Consider the following 16010-nt stretch of genomic DNA (forward strand, 5'->3'; position numbering starts at 1 on the left):
GTGGGCAGGCAAATAATGGAAACTGATAAATAATTGCTGCTTGAATAATTGGAAAAAAATGATTGGAAAGAAGAGTTGAAAGATATTGGAAGGTAGTTTATAAATCTGTAGACATATCCTGGTTGAACTTTAACTGATACCAATATCATCAGACTTTCAGTATCAATACATTCATGGTCAATATTCACGATTTGCATTACTATCATCTTCACATTAATTCCATTGCGCATACTCTTGATTATAACAATGCCGATGCAGGATCGCTCCTCTGCTCCTCGTGCAAATTCCTCTCGCCTGCTCCGAACCTCGCGATGCAGGATCTCAGCGGCAGGCGAAATGATGAACAGACAGTGAAACACATCTCACATATGTGAATTAATTTCATCTTCCTGATAACTTTTTATAACGCTTTTAATGTACGGTTGAGGCACACATTTTTTAACAATGCTGGTATGACAGAGGCAAGCATACATCCGCATGCTACTACTTATAGAAACGAAGAGGTGAAGATACAACAATTAATAAACTGAAGAGAATATTTCTTTTTTCCCCTCCATGCAGATGTATCAAAACATTATCTTTGCCACAAAACAACTCATTAATTTACATTTGGCATTGTGTATAAATAGATTACACGTAGGGGGAAAAATATAAATATATATATATTTTCCGCTCCCGGGATTGGAATGACTCCTTACCCTCTCCCTTAAAACCCACATCGTTTCATCTTTCCCTCTCCTTCCCTCTTTCCTGACGAAGCAACCGTTGGTTGCGAAAGCTAGAATTTTGTGTGTATGTTTGTGTTTGTTTGTGTGTCTATCAACCTGCCAGCGCTTTCATTTGGTAGGTCACATCATCTTTGTTTTTAGATATATTTTCCCCATGGGAAAATTATATCTAAAAACAAAGATGATGTGACTTACCAAACAAAAGTGCTGGCAGGTCGATATACACACAAACAAACACAAACATACACATGAAATTCAAGCTTTCGGAACAAACGGTTGCTTCGTCAGGAAAGAGGGAAGGAGAGGGAAAGACGAAAGGATGTGGGTTTTAAGGGAGAGGGTAAGGAGTCATTCCAATCCCGGGAGCGGAAAGACTTACCTTAGGGGGAAAAAAGTACAGGTATACACTCGCACACACACACACACTCGCACACACACACACACACACACACACACACACACACACACACACACATATATCCATCCGCACATACACAGACACAAGCAGACATTTTCAGACATTTTATCGGCACAGTTTGTGCTCACATGTTCAATACGAGGTGGCCAGAGTGTCTGTGTCATGCATTTACAGTTGCTTTAACTACACAAATTCGTGAAACTTGTGTTCAGCAGCGTGATCCTTTGTGAAATCTTTGATGCAGTGACAACTGGTTTCCATATCGGCAGCCTGAGGAATTTATTTCACCTCGTCACTCTCACTTATTCAGTGGGGACACCACCCGTACATCTGACATCCGTCGATAAGGTAAGTTCCTTGCCGCTTTTATGACATTGTCGAACACAGAAAATTCGTGTTACACGAAGTATTTATCATGAGCACAACCACATATTGTTTTATGACATGCACACTTAACACTTTGCATCTAGGTTTCGTATGTTTTTGCGTTTTTTTTTTAACGTCTTTCATAAAACTGCATTACATAAAGTTTCTGTAGTGTCCTTTCCACATACTACACACACAATAAAATACAAATACAATTACAAAATACACTTATTTATTTGCTGACATGCCATTATCACCACTTATATACATTAGGGTCTGTAAGATATTTTCTCTCCTTTTTAAATATAATGTCACTGCATGTCATTTTGTTTTCATTTTTGTTACTTTATTAAATTCCAATTTTGTAAGTACACATTTTACTCTCATTTGGTTATACATTTTTCGTATAACATTCATACAATAATTGATTGTGTTTTCATTTATGGCATAGACTGATATACATTTCCTTTCAATGTACAATAATTTCTTGTGGGAGTATATTTATCAATTCCAGAGAATCAAAGAAGTAAACAAAAGTTGCAGCAGCTTCCTACCCTTAACATTGAAAATGGCTTCAAATTCAAAATCAGCATTCCTGGCGTGTCTCGTTTGTAGGTAGAATTTAATTTTAATTTGCTCCTTCAATGTTTTTACAATTCCCAATCTCGCAGACTTGTAAAAAATACAATGAAAGTTTCATTACTTTCTTGTAACAAAATGATTCATTTATCTCAAAAAATTTTTTATCTCAACAATTGAAAGTACATTCACATTTCACTCGGCACCCTACTTTAAACGGTTGCTACTGAATAGTGGCATATGTGGGCGGGCATATAATGGGAACTGATTAATAACTGCTGCTTGAATAAACAGAAAAAATTGATTGAAAAGAAGAGTTGAACGAGATTGCAAGGTAATTTATAAATCTGTACACATATCCTGGGTGAACTATAACTGATACCAATATCAAGAGATCTTGGATATCAAAACATTCAAGGTCAATATTCACAATTTGCATTACGTACTGCTTCACAATAATTCCATTGCGCGGAGTCTTGATTATAACAATAGCAATGCAGAATAATTCCTTTGCTGCTTGTGCAAATTCCTCTTCTCTGCTCCAAGCCTCCTGATGCAGGATCTCGGCGGTGGGCAAAATGATGACCAGACAGGGACACACATCTAACATATGCGAATTAATTTTACCTTTCTAATAACTTTTTATAGCACCTTTAATGTATGGTTGAGATACACATTTTTTTTAACAGTGCTGGTATGATGGATCCAAGAATACGTCTGCATGCTACTACTTATGGAAACAAACTCTTGAAGATACAGGAATTAATAATTTGAAGAGCGTGTTTCTCCTTTTCTTTCATGGAGATGTATCAAAACATTATCTCTGTCACAAAACAACTCGCTAATTTACCTTTGGTGTTATCTGTATATAGCTTACATGTATAAAAGAAAAGAACGAAATGTATATATCATTTCAAGTGAAAATTTGCAAGATTATGTCAATTATGTTGAATGAACAGCAAAAAAGCTATTTCTTTTCGTTGTACTTATGAAAAAGCAAAGTCTTGAAAAAAATTATACATAGCACACTGATGCTATACAAATCTTTATTCTCTGATAATTATAATTCTTGTATCTGTGAAATGTGAGATATTAGGTTGTCTTCTTGGTCTCATTCAGGCATCGATACTGTAAGGATGTGAGCTGACCCTTAGATCACGAATTTAAAACTAGAGAGATTCAAGCGCACACAGAGGCTTTCATACAGTCGTTCTTCCCGCGAACCATACGCGACTGGAACAGAAAAGGGAGGTAATGACAGTGGCACGTAAAGTGCCCTCCGCCACACACCGTTGGGTGGCTTGCGGAGTATAAATGTAGATGTAGATGTATCTTTTTGCCAATAATTATTGGAAAGTTGAAATTTAAACATTTTTCACTCAGTAATAAGACAAACCTCTCTGCAGTTCTGTTTTATTTAAATTGTGCAATTAATTTATTGCTATTTAAATTAAACTGGGTGTGCTTGTTTGGTGGTGCAATGATCAAGCGCCATAAGCATCCTATCATTGGTTATTTTATTACAAAAAATTGAGCCTGCACCTTAATTTGAAGTCCGATTAACTTTTACAAATAACTACTTTTGTATGGACATTAACGACATACACAGTCGACTGTCACCAAGTCGTTAACCAACAGTGACTTTCTGGCCAGAAGCTAATTTTCATTCACTCTATTAAAGTCAATGAACATAATTTCATTTAAAATAAAAATACCCAGTATTTTCAAGAATTTCAATCACAAATGAGAATAGTTGCGCTTTCTTTTGTTTATCGCCTTTGGAGTGGATCCTTTTGTTCAAGGCTTTAAGTTCCTTACAGTCTGGAAAATTAATTTATATGAAAGGTACTCAGAAACCAATGGGATCCTTCAAATATAAACCCATTGTGTATCTAAATAAACACAAAACAAACAATGAACAAAATTTTGTATTTTGGTAGTACACATCACTAACTTTCAATCTACAAAACATTCTATTGAAAAATATACAGGGATAAAGGAGAAGTAGACACCACTAACCTTATGTAGCTGTCATCGTTTCTGTGTCTCCCGCACACAGGATTTTTGTTCAAATACAATTCTCTGATAGGCATAGAACTGAAGATCGCCAGATCAGAAGTTGTTGTAATCTGAAAACCATTCCAGAACATCAAGTAGCACACACTTTCTATTGCACATTAACAACTTACTTTTTTCACACAACTAGGTTGGAAAACAACCATTCATATTATGCATACATGGTAAAAATTAGAAAAGAAAAATGAGATGTCAACATACTGTAACTCTGGGAAAAGCACAGTGACATGTTGTTCTCAAAACACAGTGAAAGAGCACATCTCATTTTTGGAGCTTCCACTTTACAAAATTCCTGCTGACAAGCCCGGTTGTAGCACTTTCAGTTGAATTGTTTTACATACATCACCTCAAATCTATTTCTTAGCACTGGATTTCTAAATAAATTGCTTCATTATTACATTTATTGTTGTTTAATGATAGGTAATGACTCAATTTCAAGCCCTGTAAATTAAGTATAAAAATTAAGTATAAAAATTGAAAAACCTTCTGGTAACTTTTACATGGTTGCAACCTGAGGCAGCTATTTGTTAGGGTTGCCGACGCCTTTTATAACCAGCGTCTAGGCAATGATTTGTGATCCATTTTGGTGCAGGTAAGGAAGCATATGCTGCCAGACAATACAAACAGTGATGTACAGAAAATTGATGTTTTCAGATTGGCTAGTACAGAGCTATCAGTGGTGGGTAGGAGACGGCACATATGTCATTCACTTCAGAACTGTTTGGTATTTCTGTAGCAGTGGAACACAGGACAATAGGGCACTGCATTTTTGCATACCTTGTCATAAATACCACACCAGCCATTGCAAGATGGCAGATATTTCATTGCAATATGATGCTATGATGGACTACAATTTTCATAACAACATGACACATTATTAATAAGAAGCCACTGGGACCCAATAAAATGGTGAGGGCATCTGAAAACATCACAACTGTCAGCAATCGTGGGTGGGAGGGGTGGGGACTGGGGAGTGGGAGAGGACTGTGGGGCAGATGCCCCTGATGGCAAGGTTTTTAGGGGCGCAAAAAATTGTAAGATACAATATTTATCATAAAATAAAAAACAATATTTCCGGGATCACATAGAATCCACATCATAACTGATGTCCTATATTAATGTTTTTTCAACAGTTATTATTTCACACATTTGGTCGTGGGAGTGGATGTTGTCCCCACCCTCCTGGAAACATCATGAGAAGTACATGACTGAACATACACTACTGGCCATTAAAATTGCTACACCACGAAGATGACGTGCTACAGACGAGAAATTTAACTGACAGGAAGAAGATGCTGTGATATGCAAATGATTAGCTTTTCAGAGCATTCACACAAGGTTGGCGCCGGTGGCGACACCTACAATATGCTGACATGAGGAAAGTTTCCAACCGATTTCTCATACACAAACAGCAGTTGACCGGCATTGCCTGGTGAAATGTTGTGATGCCTCATGTAAGGAGGAGAAATGCGTACCATCACATTACCAACTTTGATAAAGATCAGATTGTAGCCTATCGTGATTGCAGTTTATCGTACCGCGACATTGCTGTTCGTGTTGGTCGAGATCCAATGACTGTTAGAAGAATATGGAATCAGTGGGTTGAGGAGGGTAATACGGAACGCCGTGCTGGATCCCAATGGCCTCGTATCACTAGCAGTCGAGATCACAGGCATCTTATCCGCATGGCTGTAACGGATCGTGCAGCCACGTCTCGATCCCTGAGTCAACAGATGGGGATGTTTGCAAGACAACAACCATCTGCACGAACAGTTCGATGACGTTTGCAGCAGCATGGACTACCCGCTCGGAGACCATGGCTGCGGTTACCCTTGACGCTGCTTCACAGACAGGAGTGCCTGTGACGGAGTACTCAACAACGAACCTGGGTGCACAAACGGCAAAACGGCATTTTTTTGGATGAATCCAAGTTCTGTTTACAGTATCACGATGGTTGCATCCATGTTTGGCGACATCACGGTGAACGCGCATTGGAAGCATGTATTCATCGTCGCCATACTGGCATATCACCTGGCGTGATGGTATGGGGTGCCATTGGTTACACGTCTCGGTCACATATTGTTTGCAATGACTGCGCTTTGAACAGTGGATGTTACATTTCAGATGCGTTACGACCTGTGGGTCTACCCTTCATTCGATCCCTGCGAAACTCTACATTTCAGCAGGATAATGCACGACCGCATGTTGCAGGTCCTGTACGGGCCTTTCTGGATACAGAAAATGATCGACTGCTGCCCTGGCAACACATTCTCCAGATCTCTCACCAATTGAAAATGTCTGGTCAATGGTGGCCGAGCAACTGGCTCGTAACTATATGCCAGTCACTACTCTTGATGAACTGTGGTATCGTGTTGAAGCTGCATGGCCAGCTGTACCTGTACACGCCATCCAAGCTCTGTTTGACTCAATGCCCAGGCATATCACGGCCGTTATTATGGCCAGAGGTGGTTGTTCTGGGTACTGATTTCTCAGGATCTATACACACAAACTGCGTGAAAATTTAATCACAAGTCAGTTCTAGTATAATGTAATTGTCCAATGAATACCCGTTTATCATCTGCATTTCTTCTGTGTGTGTGTGTGTGTGTGTGTGTGTGTGTGTGTGTGTGTGTGTGTCGCCTATTTTTGACGAAGGCCTTGTGGTTGAAAGCTTATTTGTTAAAGTCTTTTTGTTGTGCCTATCTGCAACTCAGCATCTACATTTCGCAGTGAGTAGCAACTTTTCTTTTCATAATATTGTTACATTCAATCCTGGATTTTTCACTGTTTGATAGGGGTATTACAGTTACCCCAAGAAAGTTTTTTGTTCACAATTTATTAGTTATTGCGAATAATGGATTACATTTTTTGCATTTGCACACTGAAACATTTGTCAAAAGAAAAAAAATTGTAGTTTAATGTAGACCAGAAAAATAAAAAATCTAAAGAAGTAAGCTGCAGTAGCATGAATACTCTACACAATGTACCTTGTAACAGTGATTTCTGACTAACTACACGGCTTATTTTGCATGTCTTGTCCTGCTTGCCATTCCTGTCCTTACTTGTAAATATGTACCACAACCTACTGTTGCCCCAGTAGTCTTCTTGCCTTCACCAGTGCTGCTGTGTCAACTAAAAACTTTCTACATCAGTTAGCTATTAGTTGTGTTCTATTATTAGTCGTTTGTATGCATTCTTTACAATTATTTTTTCATAATGCACCTCACCCATAATGTCTTTAAGAAAGAAATCTGGTGGCCAATACAGGAAAGGTAAAAAGCAGAACAAGAACTGCTTTCTAAACGAACTGGAAGTCGTGACAGATTTACTGTGAAAACTGCTCCAGTTCTAAGTACAGCAGAACTTACAAGCTCATACAATCTGAAGTCCATATGCTGTTCACTCTCTACAGCACAAGCAGAGACAACTTTGCCCGAAAATGCTTTGACGACTATGCAGAAAATCACTCTCTACGAGCAGACTGATTTGAAAGTTTTCACTGACATTAGCAATCAGACAGAAAATGGTAAGACTTTGAAAAATGAATTAAGAGAGGGACATGTGAAAACAGAATAAAGACTCATTTTTTGAACAGATAAAACAGATTAATCTGAGGATTGTTTTTGTATGAAACTAGAAAATGGTGAGAGGAATTTAAGGATACAGTCGTGGTATTCTCCTGTGTGTCACTTACTGCTTTTCTCACATGCTTATAAAAATATAAAGGAACAAGTTCTTCTGTACAGTCACACTGTTCTAAAAAATGGAAAAAGTTTAAACTCAGAGTATTAAATCATAAAAAAAGCTGTCATCACGTTGAAGGGTTTGAAAACTGGAAAGAAATCTTTTAAGCTCCGTGTAAAATATGAACCTGTAGTGAATCGTCATCTTCGCAAAGCTCAGCAGACAGATGACTGTATTGTATCTTATCTTTCTTCACAAAGCCAAAATGAATTCATTAAACTTTGTGGTGGTTACATCAGAACAGAGATATTTAAGGAATTGCTAACAAGTATGGCTAAGTGTTTCTCCATCACAATTGGTAGCGTACCAGATATATCGCATACCAAGCAAATGTCTCGAGTAATTGTTGTGTATGCAAATACACACTCAAGGTTCAGAAGTCACTGTAGAGAAATCTTCATTGACTTCATCCTATTACATGGGAAATCATCTAATGAAATTGCACAACAAATTTGTGAAAAGTTGTAATAAGGTGGTCTAAGACTGGAGTAGTACTATGGATATGATAATGCTGCAACTGTGGCTGGACACATTAGTGGTGTTCAGATATATATTTTGGGTATAAAACCCCAAATCAGTGTTTGTGTGACGTTAACAATTACTCACTCAATCTTGCTGGAGTACTTGCAGCTAGCGTTGAAACAAAGTCTACCTTTTTTTCTTTTTTTTTTTTTTTTTTTTCACTGTGCAAAATGTGTACTCATTGTAACAACATTATTTACGTGATTGTTCCAATTTAAGCTTTCCGTAATTGTAATCTCTCAGTATTTACTTGAATCCACAGCCTTCAGATTTGTGTGATTTATCATGTAACTGGAATTTAGCAGATTTCTGTTAGTACTCATGTGAATGACTTCACACATTTTTGTTATTTTGAGTCAATTGCCACATTTTGCACCAGACAGATCTCTTGTCTAAATCATTTTGATGATCTAATGACTTAAAAAGACAGTACATGACAAAATCATCTGGAAACAATCTACAATGGCTGCTCAGATTGTCACCTAAGCCATTTACATAGATGAGGAACAGCAGAGGGCCTATAACACTTCCTCAGAGAATGCCATATATTACTACTGTTCTACTTAAGACTTTCCATAAATTACTATGAACTGTGACCTTTCTGACAGAAATCGTGAATCTGGCCACACAACTGACGTGATACTCTGTAGACACACAATTTGATTAGAAACCAGTCTGACATCCCCTGTCGACAGCACTCATCACTTCAACTGAATAAAGAGAGAGTTATGTTCCACAAAAAAGATATTTTCTGAGTTGGGTTACTTTGGGGGAGGAGACCAAACACTAGGGACATCAGTCTCATCGGATTAGGAAAACATGAGGAAGGAAGTCGGCCATGCCCTGTCACAGGAATCATATCCCAGCATTTGCCTGAGGCAATTTAGGGAAAGCATGGAAAACTTAAATCAGGATGGCCAGACACGGGATTGAACCATTGTCTTCTGGTGTGTGTGTGTGTGTGTGTGTGTGTGTGTGTGTGTGTGTGTGTGTGTGTGAGTGAGTGAGTGTGAGTGTGTGTGTGTGTGTGTGTGTGTGTGTGTGTGTGAGGCAGAGAGAGAGAGAGAGAGAGAGAGAGAGAGAGAGAGAGAGAGAGAGAGACGACAGGTGGAGTGGGTTACATGTGGGCATCTGGATCAGTGGGGTCCACTGGAATAATCAAGTTCTAAATTCAAGGAAGTGTCCCAAAGGATTTATTCACGATAACAGGGGGTACAACTGAGGCACATGAGGAAGCTACTAATTGCTTGGAAAAGTAGCTAATATGACCTAAGACCCAAGAATGGTGTGAAAGTGCAGAAGAGGCCCGTGTTAGCTGGTCTGAGTCCGGTGAGCGAGAGAGTGCTCCATCCCTCGCCACCTTTGTCCGGCACACCCTCGTGACTCTCTTCTGCACCCCCATTGGCCAGACATTGTGAACAGAGTCCCCCTAAGTTCAATAACCTATCCTTACTGTGTGTACGACAACAGGTCAGTAGCACGTCACGAAGCCACAGGTGGGCCGTGGGAAGTCTTCACATCATCTCAACTTTAAACATATGAATGAATGTTCCCGGCAAATTTTTTTGAAATTTTCTGTCCCTACATCTTTTGAGCATGTGGTTCCCAAACAAACGATTGTGTGTGTGTGTGTGTGTGTGTGTGTGTGTGACGACAGGTGGAGTGGGTTATATGTGGGCATCTAGATCCAAAGCAGGACATTGCTCGAAAGCTCAGTTACGAATGCAATCTCATTCACGTAGTTGCGTAGATGCATCAACTATATGCTGAATGCTGTCCCCTGCTTGTATTCCACCCAGGACGCTCCAGTATTGTATAAAAAAACTAAAAATTAGTGCATACTTGCCTTGTTGTCAGTCAGATCTAATACTTTTAGTGAGCACCACTTCAGTTTATCGGCAAACACAGTGGCGAGATGGCTCAGTGTGAACAGCCCATTTCCTGCAAGACTGAGACTAACGACGTTCGGGAACATTTCTCCTGTTTTCAGCAACTGCTGCTGCAAATGGACGTTTTCTGATGGGTCGTACATCACTTGTTGGAATTCTAAAAAGAAAAGGCAAAGAAACAACAATTTACGCAAATAAGTATGTAAAGGAAGTTTATCCACACAAGATGTGCACACTCTATTACTGTACGAAAACTATAAATGAAATAAACTGCAACACAATTATTAGAAACTTTTTGGGTGGTCAACAACAGCAAATGAGCTTAACACTTTTAGTTCACCTTCAGTGTCATTAAATACATTTAATGTAAAACATCTGCTGTCGAGTCATCAGGACCTTGACGGAAATGTCTTAAATATCTCCCGCTGAGCTGTTACGGCACAGAATACAGCCAGTGCCCGCAGACATCTCTAGGATGCAGTGGTTGCCAGATCCTGCAGTCAATGAACTGACGACACGGCAACTCGGCAGACGCCGGCCACTTCCATGATGTCCTCTTTCTGGAGGCAACAGTCGGGTCTACAACAATGATCCCCTTTCAGGAATCTTCAGTGATAGCTGGAGGGTTCATTGGCACAAAGGAATACGACAGTGAGGTTCCTCCTGCCGGTGTTCTCACCGGATAGCTGTACTTAAACCCCACAGGGTGTTCCAACCACCATTCGCACAGCTGGGCAATGTTATGACAGTCGCCACCACCGTCACCATGCCTACACTGCCTGACTGCCTCGGCATTCGGTGGCTAGGCACTCTGCTGGCTTCATAGGACTGTGCCACATGGATTCTGCCATCACCTTTCAGTGTCAGGTACGAATGACGGACTTCGCAGCTCAATCCCCCCGGGGTCTGCCTGCCGCTCGCCACTGCTCTCCAGAGTTTCACTGGGAACCATGCTGTTGTGTGCTGGTGCTCTGGAAGAAGCTGCCAGCTGCCTCCTACCGGCAGCAGAGACGCGTCCAGTGCTTTGGCCACAGCCACCGAACCTCTACTCTCCGTATCCACATCTGTCGTGTCCACTACCCCCCTTCCAGCTGCCCACAGGGACATTATGGGATGACACCGGGCCGCTATCAGGATGAGAATGCACACATTACTGTTTGAGTCTGTCAGAATAATAAAGAATTGTTAAATTCACTGACTGTTTTGCTGCAGTCTCCTACAAGATCCTCCAGTTTTCCTCGACGTCATCCAAAAGGGGGATGTGCAAGTGGGAGTCAAATGCCTACTGACAATCACGCACCCAGTTCCTGGCAAAAACCAGCAATCATTCCACAACCCATCCATACATTTCTGGATTCAGAAGTGTAAAGGCTCAGAGTCCACTCAATCAACAAAAAAGAATAAGAAACTTTTTGTCAGATCAAAACTGTGTGCTGGACGGAGACTCAAACTTGGAACCTCTACCTTTCACAGGAAAGTTTCACAGGAGAACTTCTGTGAAATTCGGAAGGTAGGAGATGAAGTACTGGCAGGAGTAAAGCTGCGAGGACGGGTCGTGAGTCGTGCTCGGGTAGCTGAGTCGGTAGGGTGCTCGCCTGTGAAAGGCAAAGGTCCTGAGTTTGAGTCTCAGTCCATCACTCGGTTTTAATCTGCCAGGAAGTGTCATCTCAGTGTACACACGCTGCAGAGTAAAAATTTCTTCCTGGAAACATCAACCAGGCTGTGGCTAAGCCATGTCTCCATAATTTCCTTTCTTCCAGGAGTGCTACTCTTGTATGTTTCCCAAGAAAATTTCTGTGAAGTTTGAAATATAGGAAATGAGGTACTGGCGGAAGTAAAGCTGTGAGGATGGGTTGTAAGTTGTGCTTGTATAGCTCAATCAGTGGAGCCCTTGACTACAAAAGGTAAAGGTCCCACGTTTGAGTCTCTGTTTTGCTCACAGTTTTAATCAGCCAGGAAATTTCATGTCAGCCCACACTCTGTTGCCGAGTCAAAATTTCATTGAAGAAGAATAAGGCTTGCTTCATTCTGGTGACGGAAGCAGACGGAGACTGCAAATGGTGGTTTGTCTTGGACAAAAACAACATATCCAAGTAATAGATCAGATTTTGGGTTTTCACTCGGCTATCCTTATACACGTGGTTCTGTTCCATTATGTCAGTTTAGATAAAGTGGCAGTATTGGTTAAAAGCCAGAGGGCCGAACCATTAACTCCTGCAACATAAACTCCATTTAATTTACCAGGGCCCACATGCCCCGTGCACAAGTTGCACAATGTAGTTTGGCGAAAAAAAGGGCATTACGCCACCCAGTGCCAAGAGTGCGCCTGGCTCAGGCTTGGGTTTGCGAAAGCTTAGGAATAAGCTAGAATAGCCATAAGGTTTTTCCTGTAAATAGGAATTTTGCAAAGCAGAGAGAGAACTGGGGATTGTTAAACTGTGCCTTTAGGTAAGAAATTAAAGGAACTTTTAGTTGAGACTTCTATTAGCTGGAATTTGTACAGTGGCAATGTAAATGGTAGAAACTTAGTGTGTTTAATTTAGTAGGAATCAACTGGTATCTCATAGTGTGATATTTCGAATATTTAGTAAAGTGTGTACTAATTGGTATGATAACCACCAGGACAACAGGTAGTGAATGCTAGTTAATTTGCAGATGTGAGATAGACACCAAGGTAGATGTAAAATGTGGTACAACACCAATCAGGTATGACACAGTCTAAGTGTCACAACAGTATCAGATGGTTAGGATTTCCTGTATTTGTACCACGTGACACTGCCTCAGAAAAGCAACATGCTAAGATACCACATGGGTACAAGATGATAATTAGACACGATGGTATCACACTCCAGGTCCCTCGAGATGTAATGAGCACAATAGCAGAAAATCTGCCTACAGGATACATACAAATTTGACATTGTGAGGAAGAAGAGGCTTATCCCCATTCAAAACAATCATTTCTCTGACTTCATTGCACAATTATGTGAGAAATAGAACAATGGGAAATCCAAGATGGAATGTTATGTGAGAAATAGGTTAGTTTTGAGAATTTTCAAATGCTTACAAAACTACACTGATGGGAAAAAAATCGCAACACCAAGAACGACTTGTGTGACATACATGAAAGATGGTAGGTGTGTTTCTAGATCTGAAAAATAATGTCTATTTAAATTTCGCACCAATCACATCAGAGAGACATTAGTAGTGGTACTATGAGGATGCAAATCAGGTTTGCTCTAAATACACGCTATAGCGGTCATCATCATTAGTTAGAATTGAGACTGAACATGGTGAGTTGATGTTAGCGAAGAATGCCTGTAAGGTGACAAAGACTCCACTTTCAACACCATACTGAGTTTGAATGAGGTTGTGTAATGGGAATACAATAAGGTGTATGTTCTCTCTGCCATATTGCAGAAAGACTAGGCAGGAATGTAGCCGCTGTACACAATTGCTGGCAGCGGTGGTCACGAGAAGTGTGGTCAGTCACAAGAAGTGCGGTCAGTCACAAGAAGTGTGGTCACAAGAAGACAGGGCTCCAGACGGCCGCGTGGCACTACTGAGAGAGAACACCATTGTGTTTTGTATATGGCTCTATCACATTGTACTGTATCTGCAGCAGCAATCTGAGCAGCAGCTGGCACCACAACGACACAATGAACTGTTACAAACTGGCTATTTCGGGACAGCTTCGAGCCAGATGTTCTGTTGCATGCACTCCACTAACCCCGAGCCACCACAACTGGCTACTTCAGTGATATCATTGGAGGGCTGGGTGGAGGTCTCTTGTGATTTCTGATGAAGCCTGGTTCTGCCTCAGTGCCAGTGATGGCCGTATGTTGGTTAGGACGAGGCAATCTGAAGGCCTGTAACCAACCTGTCTGCATGCTTGACACACTGGGTCCACATCTGGAGTTACGGTCTATGGTGCGATTTCGTATGACAGCAGAGGCGCTCTTGTGGTTATCCCACACACCCTGATGGCAAATGTGTATGTCAAGCTGATGAGTCAACCTGTTGTGCTGCTGTTCCTCAACAGCATTCCAGGGGCTGTTCTCCAACAGGATAACACTTGCCTACATATTGCTGTTGTAATCCAACATGCTCCACAGAATGTCGATATGTTGCACTGGCCTGCTGGATCAACAACTGTCACTGTATTTACCAATGAAGTGCAACACAAATGTCCCTCCATCACACTAACTGACATCCGGCACCTTTACAATACAATGTGTTATACCGGTTATTAATGTACCAACATTTCACGTTTGCAATAGCTTACCTCATGCTTGCATTACACTGTGATCTCGCAATGTTAACCATTTAATTGCATTACCTAGACAAATGTATTCCCAAAATTTTATAACTTGCATTAATTATTTTTTGGTGTTGGGATTATTTTCCCATCAGTGTATATTTTAGAAATTTTTTGTTAATTATGAGAGTTGTGGATAATTTATTTTGCAGCAAATCAGCATCTGTCACTCACATCAATGCAAATAAACATACACTTATAATTTTTGGAAGTTACCACTGTCCTGTGCATAAATTAATTTGTAGTATTAAATCAGCATTTGTGATTTAGTTAATGTATCAGATATTCTAAGCAACATATGGTGTAACCTTTAGTTTTTCTTTTCAAGAGGAGTTGGCTATATATTATCTACATTTATCATAAATTAACTCTATTTTCAAGTCTGTTAGCAACTATAATTGACCTCGCGAATTTTTAGGAAACTAGTAATTTTTACCACAGGTTTTTCTGTTGCCTTAATAGAAATCTCGATTTGTTTATTTGCTTCAGTTGTTGTACGGAATTGGTAATCTTTTAATCTAATAGATTAAAATACAGGCAGCAAGCTTAGTTTAAAGTTATTTGTTCATTGTCGTGCAAAACACTGCACCACCCATAATGCAGCTCCATTGTGCATTGTAAGTGCTGTTCTCGAACACAGGATGACTTAGTTGATATTTGTAAGCAGCTAGAAATGATAATTTAAATAATGAAAACTGCAACAGTTACTTATTTTTTGATGCTTAGCATAACACATTTCCAGAATTTATTCTCAATTCCAGGTGCATTTTTGCATTTGTTTACATGGAAGAAGCCTGGAGATACTGACAGGTTTCAGATAGATTATATAATGGTAAGACAGAGATTTAGGAACCAGGTTTTAAATTGTAAGACATTTCCAGGGGCAGATGTGGACTCTGAACACAATCTATTGGTTATCAATTGTAGATTAAAACTGAAGAAACTGCAAAATAGTGGGAATTTAAGGAGATGGGACCTGGATAAACTGACTAAACCAGAGGTTGTACAGAGTTTCAGGGAGAGCATAAGGGAACAAATGGCAGGAATGGGGGAAAGAAATACAGTAGAAGAAGAATGGGTAGCTTTGAGGGATGAAATACCGTAGTGAAGGCAGCAGAGGATCAAGTAGGTAAAAAGACGAGGGCTAGTAGAAATCTTTGGGTAACAGAAGATATATTGAATTTAATTGATGAAAGGAGAAAATATAAAAATGCAGTAAATGAAGCAGGCAAAAAGGAATACAAATGTCTCAAAAATGAGATCGACAGGAAGTGCAAAACTGCTAAGCAGGGATGGCTAGAGGACAAATGTAAGGATGTAGAGGCTTATCTCACTAGGGGTAAGATAGATACTGCCTACAGGAAAATTAAAGA

At 40.1% G+C, this 16010-nt stretch overlaps 1 protein-coding gene across 1 annotated transcript in view; it reads right to left on the reverse strand.

The window, feature by feature from the left end:
• The window catches only part of LOC124551027 (nuclear RNA export factor 1-like), a 161228-nt gene that overhangs the window by 68840 nt on the left and 76378 nt on the right, over nt 1-16010 (reverse strand). The window contains exons 7-8 of the mRNA XM_047125875.1: nt 10280-10479; nt 4111-4220 (exon numbers count right to left, since the gene is read on the reverse strand). Coding sequence (XP_046981831.1) covers nt 4111-4220; nt 10280-10479 — 310 coding nt within the window. The remainder of the gene's footprint in view (nt 1-4110; nt 4221-10279; nt 10480-16010) is intronic.

Source organism: Schistocerca americana, chromosome 9, assembly GCF_021461395.2.
Source record: "Schistocerca americana isolate TAMUIC-IGC-003095 chromosome 9, iqSchAmer2.1, whole genome shotgun sequence".
Classification (NCBI taxonomy): Eukaryota; Metazoa; Arthropoda; class Insecta; order Orthoptera; family Acrididae; genus Schistocerca; species Schistocerca americana.